Consider the following 13295-nt stretch of genomic DNA (forward strand, 5'->3'; position numbering starts at 1 on the left):
ACAACCCAGTTATCTCCCCACTTCCAACTCAGGACCAACCAGAGAAAGTCAAACATGCTCCCTGAATCAGTCACTTAAGAGGCCCTGCTTCTAGTTAGCTCACCTCCTGCTTCCTCATGCTAGCTACTTAACAATCATAGCATACCCGAGTTCATCCCCTTTTTTTCATTGTAAAGGTTTCTCATTCCCCTGACTGCCTTTGATTCTCTGCCAAACACAAATGATGGTAGCTGACTCCCTTGCTTTAGCAAGCTACGAATAAACAGCCTCAGTTTCTTTTCATTTGGGTGGTCTTCATTTATTTCCCCTGTGTGTTGAGATTTGAGAGATTCCAAGAAAACTCCCTTATCCTGAAGTCTCTCTTCGAGCAGGAAATCATGGAACTGGAAGTAATACCACTGGAGAGACATCTTTTAGGGTTTAGCTCTTTGTCCAGGAATAGCATTTTAAATGCATGTCTTATTTTAGGGACAGTCTGATCCATAAGAGTGAGTTGGTGGTGCAGAACCTTGGGGCAAGGATGGTTCACAGAAAACAAAGACGAGATGACCACCAAACAGATGACCATTCAGCCAGGCCCCCAGTATCACAGGACTTCTGCTTGGGGAGTTTGCGAATGCCCTTTTGGGTCATGGCAGCAATGGGATTCTCTGTCCTTTGTATGCATTTGCCGTTTCCCCCACGAGCTCCATCTCTTTGCACTTAGCTGATCAGCCATGTCCTGCCATTTTCTATCTCTCACCTCATTAGAGCCAGTCAAGAGGCCCAAGCCCGGGGCTAAACACAAAAGGTCTCAAATTTAGAGTTCACACTCTTATCTCCAAGTGAGATTATATATACCATTTGTAGTAAATTTATGTGTAAAACACATAAATTCTAAATGTGAACATTTAAAATGTCACAACTTTGTAGCCTTGTTTTTGTATTTTTTCATTTTGTAATATACTTTGAGTTTAAAAAAATCAAAGTGGCCCAGTTTCTCACAGCTTTTGGGAGGCCTTGTCCCTCACTCCACACCTGCATCTTCCCCCCTTCCCCATTGGATCATGTTTTTATAGTAGTTTTTCCTGGGTGAAGGGGAGATGTTTCCGAGTTAATATAGAAGGCTAAGAGGGGTTTAGCTAAACATGCTTTATGTCCCAGCAGTTGGATATGCATGGCCAGTGACCAGGCAAGTTGAGTAAGCTGATTTAAGCGTCCATCGCCAGGAGTAAGCCAAGGAGATATGAAGAAAAAACAGATTTCTAACATAGTGGTTATGTGAATCGAATTGACTCGACGGCAGCGGATTTGGTTTGGTTTGGAATGTAGTGGTTCTCAGAGTTTGGTCTCTGGACCAGCAGCATCAGCATCTCCTGGGAACTAGTTCAAAATACAAATGGTCAGGCCCCACGTAGATCTTTTGAACCAGAAACTCTGAGGGGTGGGGACTGGAAACCTGTGTTTTAACAAGCCCTCCAGGCAAGCCTGATGCATGTAAAAGTTTGGGACCACTGCTATAGCTGGAAGAGCCATTCAATAATTTAAGCTTTTTCTCTCCTCCAGGGGTAACATTTTATATGCATGTATGATAGGTTTTTTTTTTTTTTTTATGATAGGTTTTAGAAACTGACAGGTGGAGCCAAAATATGGGCAGGAGACAGACATCTCTTACCTCACCAAGTGCTTCTCAAACTTTAAGGTACACAGAAATCACCTGCAGGTTTTGTTAATATGAAGATTCTGATTCAGCGGGTTCATATTGGGGGTCTGAGACCTACCAAGCTTCCAGATGATGATGCTAGTCCTAGGATCACACCTTGAGTAGCAGAGTTCTAGTAGACTACAAGCTTTAGCTGTATTGTGGACTCAGAAGGACAGAGGGCTGAGGAACATCAGTTATGGGTGATCAGAGAGCCAGAGTTCAGACAAGGAAGGAAGAAGGCCCAGGAGGGGTTAGGAGGTCTCGATCATATCCTACATAGATATGATCACTTACAGTTTAGAATATGTGTCTAGGAATCCCTACAAAGAAATGAGAGAAATCCAGGAAAAAGTCTGATGAGCAGCTAGGAAACCTGAGAGAGATCTAAGATGTAAGCTGCAGATCAAGAAAATTCCTAGTCAAGTAGAGCTGACCTACCTCGGGAGAAGGAATCATATTAATTTAATAAACGTTTGGTAAGCCCCTAATCTATACCAGATACCAGTACAACCCCAAGGAGCTTGTGTTCTGCTGGAGAAGGAAGAGAAACCAAAACAAATTATCAATAACTAAACCTTAAGCTGAGATTTGTTTATCACTTGTGTTTATCTCTGGAAAATACAATCGGAGAGCAGCAACACTAATAGATGTGGAGCCACCAAACATCAGAACTGAGTGAGGCAGCATCCTAGCCTCTGAGCAGCCAGATAGGGTCAGGGCACCCTGTGGGATGGGGAAGGAGAAGGAGTGGACCAGTGAAACTAATTCCAGAGGGTGTAAGAGGTGAGAGAGGACAGAGGGGCGCATGTATCCCCGGTGCTTTTCAGGCACAAGCTCAACCTGACCTATGACCAACCTGTAATTTTGGCCTCTTCCTTTGGGTAGCAATAATTCTATTTCCTATGTTGACATTAGAGTTAAGACTGTTTATGGAAAAAGAATGATTGTGGTCCAGAGGAGTCCCTGTGTGATGTAAACAGTTAACTACTTGGCTACTAACCAAAAGGTTGGCCATTCAGATCTACCCAGAGGTACCTTGGAGGAAAGGCCTGGCAATTTCCAAAAGGTCACAGCCATTGAAAACCTTATGGAGCACAGTTTTGCTCTGACCCACATAGTGTCGCCATGAGTGTAATCAATTCGACTGCAACTGGTGGTCCAGGCCTCATCTCTCAATCCCGTAGATCCTGACATTCCTCGGATTAGCGTTAAACCTCATGTCGGTTCTCCCAGTAATGTATGTAAGTGTGTGAGGAGGTTTATGCACAGAAGTTGGAAAGTCTTACTCGATTAGGGTAAGATCTCATTGATATTTGAACTATGTAGTCTATAACAATTTCAGGAATTAGGTCACTCAAGTTTTGTTTTCTTTTTAATAAGTTTCAGAGTAGGTAGGTTAGGAGCAATTATTTTTAGCAATTCTCAATATGTTCTTTTAGAAATTTATTTGACTACAATTCCGTTTCCTAAAGGTAAAATGATGGAACAAAGCCTATTTACAGACTTTCTAAAAGTAAAATTTGTCTGTAGTATTAATAAAAACCAGTATTCCCAGAGCCTAAAATTAATTTTCCCAACATGACCACCAACTGCACATTCACTCCTCATGTTGGTATTCATCGGCAGTAGTGATTTCTCAGTGGTTTTCTCAAGAAGGTGCCCAGTAACTCATTTGTGTTGGAGCCAGAGTAAGTACTAAGAGAGTCCCTCTCAGCAACATTTACCTCTCTCGAGACAGGGCTAAGATTCCACCTGTACCCTGGTTGGAATGGACAACAGGATTCTCAAAGGGAGCACATTCTATTCATACCATTAAGTTTATGTTGGATTATTACCATCTTTCATCAGCTTTATTTGAATTTACTGGTGAATCACACATCCTGAAATTACTCAGTCCTTGAAATAACATACTTGTAATCCAAGTAACTCGCATACCTCTAAAAGGGGTGTGTGTGTGTATAAATGTTCAAGAATTACACAGCCTTAAAACACATGGTGGTCATCTCTATGTCCCGTATTATCACGAGTGTCTTAGATCTCTGGAAAAGCATAGACAACATGAGGCTCTACTTTCCATTAAGACTTTTTGCAAAGGGAGTATTGTAGTTGTTCTCACAAAACAGCTTCAAACACTTGCCAAAGAGAATAAATTACCGTAGGAATGGGTGATAATTATTAGGAACTTATTTTTGGAATAAGAAACCTTCCTTAATAAAAGGCTATGTACTGCCCTCTCAGAGGAACAGAGAATTTTCCCCAAAGTCAAAAATACAATCTTTACAGTTCAGGAACATGTCCTGTGGAGGTTAAATTGGGTTTAACGTGTGTTCCCAGAAAGTCATGTTCAAGCTGGGCTCAACCCATGGATTACAGGGACCAGTTAGAAAGCAAATTTGAATCTTTAAACACAGTAACTAATTTGATCTTTCTGTTTTTGAAGCGCTCGCCTGTCAGTTGTACTGTGGTGGCTTGCGTGTTGCTATGATGCTGGAAGCTATGCAGCTGGTATTTCAAATACCAGCAGGGTCACCCATTGTGGGCAGGTTTCAGCAGAGCTTCCAGACTAAGACAGACTAGGAAGGAGGACCTGGTGATCTACTTCTAAAAAAAATTGACCAGTGAAAACCTTATGAATAGCAATATAACAACAATTGCGAGGATGGTACAGGACCAGGCAGTGTTTTGTTTTGTTTTATGTAGGGTCCCTTTGAACCAACTGGACAGCACAAAGATGAGAGTGCCTTGTGACCTTATTATAATAACTGCAATATTTTGGTTCTAAGGGTAAAGTAAGACTGTTTTCAAGGAGCCAATATAAAGGAAAACTCAAGATAAATGAATTTCAAAAGACTAACTACAAAGAATCCAATATAAGAAGACCCTAAACCCTATCAAGTAGGTACCTAACCAAAGAGATAATCACTTTTGGCTTGCTTTTATTTTCCTGTAATACTAATACATTATATAGATTCTGTGTTTATTCTTTACCAGGCATGGATTATTTTAAAATTGTTAGCTTTGAAAATTATAACAGAAAGCAAAAGACAAAATTAATATCATTGACCAAAAATCTAATATTGTTCTTTTGTGTTCCAGTACACTTACCCAGTGCTAGCATTTTTTTAATCACAGGTCACTTAGCACAGGGCTATAAATAAAAGAGATGCGCTTGTAATATTTGTTAAATTCAAGTGGATATAGCTTTTCTACATTACTTGTTCTTGTAAGCCTGCTATCCCCATATCTCACTAAAGAGCCATTAAAGAAAAAGAAATTGAACATCTAGTATTTACATTTATTTCTCCGTATGTAGCCTACTTCAGCTATGTGTGTTAAGGCTATGTGTATTTAAGGCTCAGTCAAATTGGTCATTTTCATAAACCGATTGGTAAAAGTGGATTTCTCTTGGTGTTTCCATGTGTCATTCACCAAGCAATAACACCATCAGGAGTTACTGACCCCCTGGGAATAGCAGCTTAATTACACAGAAATTTAAAATTGAGACTAGTGGTATAAGTGCAGACATAGAAACTGCCCTGCCTTTGGGTGGTTTATTATTAAATTTAAACCCTCAGATGGTCTTTTTTGTGTAGATTTTAATTACTAAGTAGGTCTGGTAAAAATATGAATTATTATATTATCACAAGTGATTAAATGTATACGGTTATGAGCATTACAGTCTGCAGGTGTAGCATACATAAAGCAAGATTAATAGTATCGAGCAATTAAACTGAAGCCATCTTTAAGGGGAAAAAAAGTTTAATGCTACCCTTAAGTGTAACTTAAACTCTAGCTAAATATTTTTAACTGCAATAAAAACGTGTTAATTGTAGGAGTGACTTCTTTATAAGGCCTCGCTTCTTAGACTAAGTTTCCCTTTTTAAGAATACAGGAGCTTACTGAAATAATTTGTATTAAGAACTCATTGCATAAAAAACTGAATTTTCCTTAGCTTTTAAGCTCAATGAAGAAAATCCAAAATGGCACAAGAAATTTTGTGGGTGGCAAATATATGTATGAGCTAAGTCCAATTGGGATAAAAATGATTAAATTATTGTTAAGGGCATTGTTGGTCCCAAAGCATTCCATTAATCATACAAAAAAAAAAAAAAACAATCATTCAGTACTCCTTAAATACTCTAAGAATTTGGCCTTAATTTTTCTGTAATTGCATATAAAGTAGAGGAAACTGTATCTTGTTTTAATATAATATGCTTGTATGTACAACTTATTAAGTCTTGTGTAAAAGAAACGTGATAGGCATCTGATAATAATTTTTATCTGTTTCTGTGTTTTTGTTGTTGTTTGTTTTATTTTCCTTTTCCATTTCCTGAATTCACAAGATGAATTTGTGTACTTCCAATTTAGCTCTACCTTTGCTTCTCAGTAGTGTGACAGATGGCTTTACAGTGTTCTTAACAAGACCTTGGTAAACACATAGAACATGTAACAAAGAACTTTCTGGGGATATTTTCTTTCTCTCTCTCTTTTTCTCTCACACACATGCACGTGCGCGCACACACACACGCACACAGTGTGTACTTGGCAAGGTAAAACTTCAAGAATGAAGCAGCACACCATGGATTACAGATTGAATAGAAAAGTACTGAAGACTTGCAGCCTGCCTAGTTTTTGAAGATGTTAAATTTGTCAACAATTTGACATAAAAAAAGGATATATTACATTTTATTCAGTGTAAATTATTAGATGTCTGCTGTTCCCCCTCCTTCCAGCTGTCAGTAGAGATCGCTGCATGTATGTGTCTACAGCATCATTTTTGAAGCTAAACACAGCCCCAATCAATCAGCAGGAAGTTTGCAAGAGAAGGAGTAAAGTTTGAGCAATAGCCAGGCATTTTGTTGTAAAAATAGTAGGTATGTAAATTATTTCTTAAAAAATAGGCTATTTCATATCTTTTTTTTTGCTCTTGAACCACTGCACTTGATAAAACTAGAGATGGGATCATCCAGGAAACTGAAAGGAATTTGAGCTGTAGCCTAAATCTGTGGTGTTAACCTTCAGTAGGTTTTATTCCCAAAAACCCAGTGCTGTCGAGAGATTTTTTCTTTCAGTTGTTTCAGTTGAGTAACTGTGAATAGCCATGTTCTAACTGTGTTAGTCATTTTAGTCAAGAATGCAGACATATGTATCAATTAAAAATCCTTTTAAACAAGTGCCCAAAATGGTTCAATCCATGTATTTTTTGCTTTGCCTGTTCCTCTGGCTCCCCTGACACTGTTGCAAGACCAGTTAATTCTTTGTAATTGAGAAGAGAACCCTGTTTAATTTAGAGATATTTCTGTACTTCTTAAAACAGTAAATACTAGCTTTTTTAATTTGAAGGAATTTGAAGTGTGTGCAAAAGTAACATTTTTTCCTAAGCCACTTAAATACAGGCATACCAGGAGAAAAAGTGTGTTTTGTTCTTAGTTACCCCTCATATTAGCCATAGAATAAGAATTGAACAGTAGATAAAAATTGTAAAGATACTGTAGTGATTTCAGAAGGATAAATGTTACCTAGACATTTTTTTCCTGAAAAATTGAATAACCTTAAAATTTAGTTGAAAGTGGGATCCAATTATTCTATGAATTAATTTGATAATATGAATAAAATAATTTAAATATTTGATCACATGGTTCCTAATAAACTGTGATAGCTATGTGTGAATATGCACTGTTTTGTCATAGCTTTGTTGATTCCTCCTTAATGTAATTCTTCCTAAGGAAAATATTTGAATTTTTTCTTTTGGCCTCACTTTAACCTCACAGATGGTTATATTCAGTTTCAAATTCTACAAAGAAATCAAGACTATCTCAACTAATTTTTAAAGAATTTCTTCTCTTTTGTACTATTTGGCGGTACTGGAAATGTGAAATTTTTATTCTCTGCTTATGTGCCAGAATTGCATAGAATTCTACCTGAAGCTCCTAGAGAAAGGCTTGTGCAAAGAAATTCTTACCATGTTAGGTAAAATTGGAAAAAATATATCAAGCAGAAGTATTTTAATTATAAGATTAGATATAAATAGGTTAATTCACATTTATTGAATTTATTGAAAGATTGAAAGTCTGAAGTGTCACTGTTTACAATAGACAATTATGTGTATGCCTTGTTTAATATTCTCATTAGCTGCCTATGTCTGCTTTGTGACATAGATGTCCATTTTCCTGGCCAGAGAAGTAAGTATGTTTTGAAAAGCATCCCTAGAAAGATTACCTTCCTAATCAGGTATGTTCTATTCTAAAGCTAAAAATTAGGTATCACTGTAAGTTTCATTTGAAAAATAATGTCTATACTTGACAAAAATAAATATCTGCTGGTTTTGTCCCCACCCTAACCCCCATTTAACTGAACAGTGAATCTTTCAAATAGGAGTGAAATGTGAGAATCCAGTTTTCTAAGTTTAGCTATAGTAATTTGTCATATAAACATTTGCAAAAGGCCAATTAACAAAAAAAAAAAAAGAGAGAGAGAGATAGGCATGCCTTTAGTAGGGATCATGAAATTTTAGTAATTCATATTTTTCACTTGTAACATCACTTATGAGGCAACCACCAGACCGCCACACGTTCACTTTCTCTTCATCCTTTTGGGATGTATGATTCATATTAAATATGAAAGATTTCTCTCCTTTTCTAGTATAGAACTTGTGTTTTATACGTATAGAAACAAGTTTAATGACTGTGTCCTAGTTACAGAATTACAGAGTTAATTTAAAAGCTTACAGCTCTGGATTTTACTGTATTATATTTTTGATATGTAATATCTGCTCTCTGTGTTCATTTATCCAAATTGTAATTTTTTCACAGTTACATGAGCAACTGATGACTCTTCAGATTACTCTCAAAGACTGTTTTCTGGATTTTTGTTTTGTTTTCTCTCTAGACGGTGGGTGCGGCTGCTGTTTGGACGGGAATTTCCTCTGCAGGACCTTCTGGTGGTCTGGGATGCCTTGTTTGCAGATGGACTCAGCCTGAGTTTAGTTGATTATATCTTCATAGCCATGTTACTCTACATCCGAGATGCTTGTGAGTGTTGATGACTTTGCCTACATTCGAATAAGTGGTCCTAATTTTTTTATCTTTTATATATACGTTGTCTTTTATTCTCTGATTTACATATACTTAAATTTTTATAGTAGGCAATGTATTGAAACTTCAGTGAACATGCTAAACATCTCTTTTTGTTAGTTAACCATGTATATATTCGAAAACGTGGGTGATTTTATCCTGAGAGAATTGGAATATTCTTCAGAACCATTTTTCTAAAGACTTTTACTCCTGTTTTAATCTCCTCATTACATAGCATTTGTGAAACACACATAAAAAGCCAGTATTGCAGATATGTTTAGAGCTCCATCTTCTGACAGGTAGAGAGTATTCCAAGACATTTATCAGGCGATTAGAACTGTTTTTAGAGTATCGACACCTTGCCAGTAAAAAATAAATACTACATTTAAAGGGAATTTAACTACTTACCAAATATATTTTAGCAAAACATATTTCTCAATACAGTACGCAATTATAGATGTGTTCCCATCTTCTCAGGCCTACCTTAGGGTGCTTACCATAGCCAGAAAGCCAGTTCCTAATCCTTCTGAGTACTCCGATAGTTCTCAAGCTTGAAGAAAATACCAGAGCATGTTTTAAATTTCAAAATATGTCAAATTGTTTTCCTTCTCAGAGAAATAGTCACAGTTCACAAAACAAGATTTGTAAGCCAAAATAAAATTAGGAAAGATTACACAAAGTGCTGTGATTGTATTAGGAAATGGGGAACAATCATGAGAGTAGGACTTTGTCAGAGGAATATCCACGATTTGGGGTCATTTATAATCTTAACTGTTAAATTGCTGCGTGGTTCTCTTATTTGTTCAATGAATACCAAGTTGTGCCAGATGTTCTTGCTATGCCTCTGGTAACACTGATATTCTTTAAAATTTTATATTATACTTTTTTAATTTCCGAAACATTACTTAGAATGAAAAAGTGATAGGAGCAACACATTTTATCCAAAAATTGTATTTTATTCTGTGCCTCGAAGGTCAAATAGTTTGAGTTTTTACAGACAAAGTGCAAAGTTCCTTCTTTCTGAGCCAGAGCTAATCATATAAGAACGTGGAAATCAAAGAGGAAACATCTGGGCAGAAGAGAAGGATATTTGGGTACCGTTGACAGATACTGAATTTTGGAATACTCAATACTAATCTCCCATTTTGAAGTTGTGTGTTCTTAACTCTTTAGTTACTATTGGTTTAACGGTATACCAGCCACTTTTTATGCCTCTGGACCTCGTAGGTTCTATGTTATCCCAGTTCTAATGCACTTAGCATCAAGGTGGGTCCCTTGTGAAATGCTTCAAGCTCAAGCAGTCGGGAGTTGGAGCCCCACTGTGTAGTTGAGCATTCTCTTGGGTGATGCTTCGTGGATGTGTAAATTTTGTAAACCTTAGCCTTCTTTTTTTTTCCTCTTTATTTCTATGAGATGAGGCTTTTAAGCATAATTATGGCTTTCCTGTGTGATAGTTAAGGAGCCCCGATGGGTTTGTTTTGGCGTTTCTGTGTCATAATTTGGAAAACCAGAGGTTCCCCATGTAACCTAGTGGAAAGGCGCCTGCAATAAATTCTCTATTTAGTTCTTATTGGCATATTGTCACATCACAGATCAGTGGAGCCAGAGTGCCACTTGCCTTATCCGTGGTTTGTATTACCAGATCGTTTTTCTCAAAATCCATATTACCCAAACGAAAAAAAAAAAAAAACCATATTACCAACCAAAAATTTAAACACACTCAGTAAAGCATACATTCAATACTGAAAACACATGCCATCAAAAAAAAATTTTTTTAATAAAAATTTGGTAAAGAAGGGTTATTAAAAATGTAACTGATAAAAAACAAAAGCAATGAGAAGCATCTTTTAGGAAAAAAAATGCTTTTGGATAATATTGTCATAAAACTTGCCAAATACCAGCAACCGTTGAAATGTTTTCTGATTTTATATAATCTTAAACAGTTAAGAGTTTGCTTTTTTCTTAACTTTGGTACATCATGACTGTGTGTGTGTATATATATATATTTTAATTTGATTATCCTGTCTCCTACGCTAAGATCTATTTATTTTAATTAATTTTATAAAACATGCTAAATTTTTGACAGCTGAGGCCCTTACACATTTTTAATCCTTTCACTGATGGCTTTATAAAACGTATGGGCACATGTGGAAAAAATGCAGAGGTAATGAAGTCATTTATTCATTTCAACATTTAGTCCAATTTATTTTTATCTAGTTAGCTAAAACCATAACAGTGGATGAGATCACCTAAGAATAGAGTGAGTATTTATTAAGGATTTATTCTTTTTTGTCCTCTGTCTTCAAAAAACTTACCAACTGAATCAGGAATACTGACACAATTAATCCCAACCTGAAGTGTCCAGTGCTGTGGTTGAGATGTGGACAAGGTGCTATGAAAGGTTAAAGGATGGGTGTTGAGGCCCCACCCCCACTCTGCCCCAGGCCAGCTGTGAGTGATTACAGAAGATAGTATAGGTGTTGGCAAGCTAAGAAGGGGAATCAGCTTTCCAGGCAAAAGAAACAACATGGAAAAAAAGTCTGTTTCTCAAAATAGCTTGATGTGGGGTAGGGGGAAGTGCATCTGTATTTCTACAAGCTAGTGGAATAAAAGCAGGTGATGGTTTTATCCAAAACCTGATTTTATGGGGCAGATCCTGAGGCCCTTGGCAGTTATATAGCAGAACAGCCACAATCGGTGGGGTCCCTACCTAGTTCTTATTTTACCCTATTCATTACTATCAGCATACCTTATATTTAATTTTTAACAGATGGGTTTTTAAACTTTTTTGTGTATACCTTGAATACAGTTTCATTTTCTTTGAAAGTAATTAAGTCAAGCAAGTATAATATTCATCTACTTAATAGATTTCTTATAAACACCAAGTTCTTTATGAGGCATCAGAGATCATTGAACACAACGTCCGTATTTAGAGGTAACGGAAACCAGCCCAAGGCCACAGAATGGTGTCTCTTCTGTGCTTTTCCACCTCACATCACCTTTTCCATCCCTCAAGGCCTACCTTGATTTTAAGTAAAAATAAAATTTCACATTGGTAAATATAACAATGTGGACATTATCTATACAGATTTTAAAACTTAACCTTTGAAATGATGCTCAAATAACTATATTTTGCATGAAACTTTTGCTTTATTAAAGATATATAGTATCTATTTCTAAATAAAATTATTCCCAAACTTTTTAATGAAACCATAAGCATTTTTCTTTTCTTGTGTGGTTATGAGAAGTACTGGTTGGATCCTTTACTGGATTATATGGGTTAATATTATATACAAACAGAAAAGTCTGGAGAGAGGAAGTGGTAATCAGGATGTGTTCCTCCTCTAATAGCTCATTAACAGCCATAGTCTCATCACAGTGTTTTTAACTGACTCACTCTATAGTGTAATTCACTTACGGGGGCTCTTTCCCTCACTTGGCTCCACCTACCTCAATCTTGCTCCTGTGTCTAGGCCCAGGGCAAGGTTGCCTCTTCCCAAACCTTCCCCAGTTATTCCAGCCCACATGTTCTCCCACTTTTGGGGTTGTGTAAGATGGTAATAAATACCACTCAGTGTGGTACTTTTTTTTTTTTTAGTGTGGTACTTAATTATATTTAATTAGTTCTTTGTATTATGCATTGTTAGTCCTATCTCCTTAAATAGATTATAAGCTCCCCAGTACTAGAACCACATGTTATAATTCTTTCAGAGCCCTCAAAGCATAAAGCTCTTCACATGCTCAGTTAATATTTGGGGTGGTCCCAGGCAGAAGTGTACTCTAGGGACCTGGGTGCTAGTGGATCTCTGTGCAGTGATCTCTGGGAGGACAGGTGCCATTCTAACTGTTAGAATGGCAACGCAAATAAATGGTGATTTTTTTTTTTTTTAATATGCCTTTTGACATGGCTTTTTCAAAGAAAACATTGTCTACTTTGTAAATTAAGTATTTAAAATTTTTACATCCTTTTTGTGGATTTAAATTTTTATTTTGTTTTTGACTGGTATCAAAGAAAAACATTTTCTCTAATTTACAGTGTAACATACCTTTTATTTGTCTTGTAAATTATATTAATAGCTAAAACACTATAATCAAATCCATTTAACAGTAGAATTTTCTAACCACAAAGTATCTTTCAATGTGTATTGTCTTTTTTCAATTTACTTTCTCCCTGAACACTTTGTAAATGGAAAAGTTTCTTTTTTGGCATTTCTACTTATTATCTACCTTGTTTTTTTTTTGTTTTTTTTTTTTTTCAGCCAGCATAAAGAAGTTATAGCACAGTAATTTTTCTTAGTTTTCTGTAGGGGTCTCTTCAGCTATTTCCTATGCTGGCTGTCATGCGGTGTGTCTTCTTTGTGGTTTAGTTGTTCCTTTTGATTTCATTTTAGGTCTTTTCTTAACTACCTGTCAGTCTGCCAGTGTTCCATCTGTCTTACCACAGAGTTTCTGTTTCTCAGTTTTCTTGTTAAGAGCATGTTCTACATTGTACTGATATCAAAATGCAGTTATTTGAACTGAAATGGAATTTATTTGTC

General features: G+C 36.4%; 1 protein-coding gene across 1 annotated transcript in view; it reads left to right on the forward strand.

Moving 5' to 3' along the window:
• TBC1D5 (TBC1 domain family member 5) overlaps nt 1-13295 on the forward strand; it is a 446909-nt gene that overhangs the window by 270682 nt on the left and 162932 nt on the right. Inside the window, exon 13 of the mRNA XM_049870673.1 lies at nt 8573-8715. Coding sequence (XP_049726630.1) covers nt 8573-8715 — 143 coding nt within the window. The remainder of the gene's footprint in view (nt 1-8572; nt 8716-13295) is intronic.

This window comes from Elephas maximus, chromosome 27 (genome assembly GCF_024166365.1).
Source record: "Elephas maximus indicus isolate mEleMax1 chromosome 27, mEleMax1 primary haplotype, whole genome shotgun sequence".
Taxonomy (NCBI): Eukaryota; Metazoa; Chordata; class Mammalia; order Proboscidea; family Elephantidae; genus Elephas; species Elephas maximus.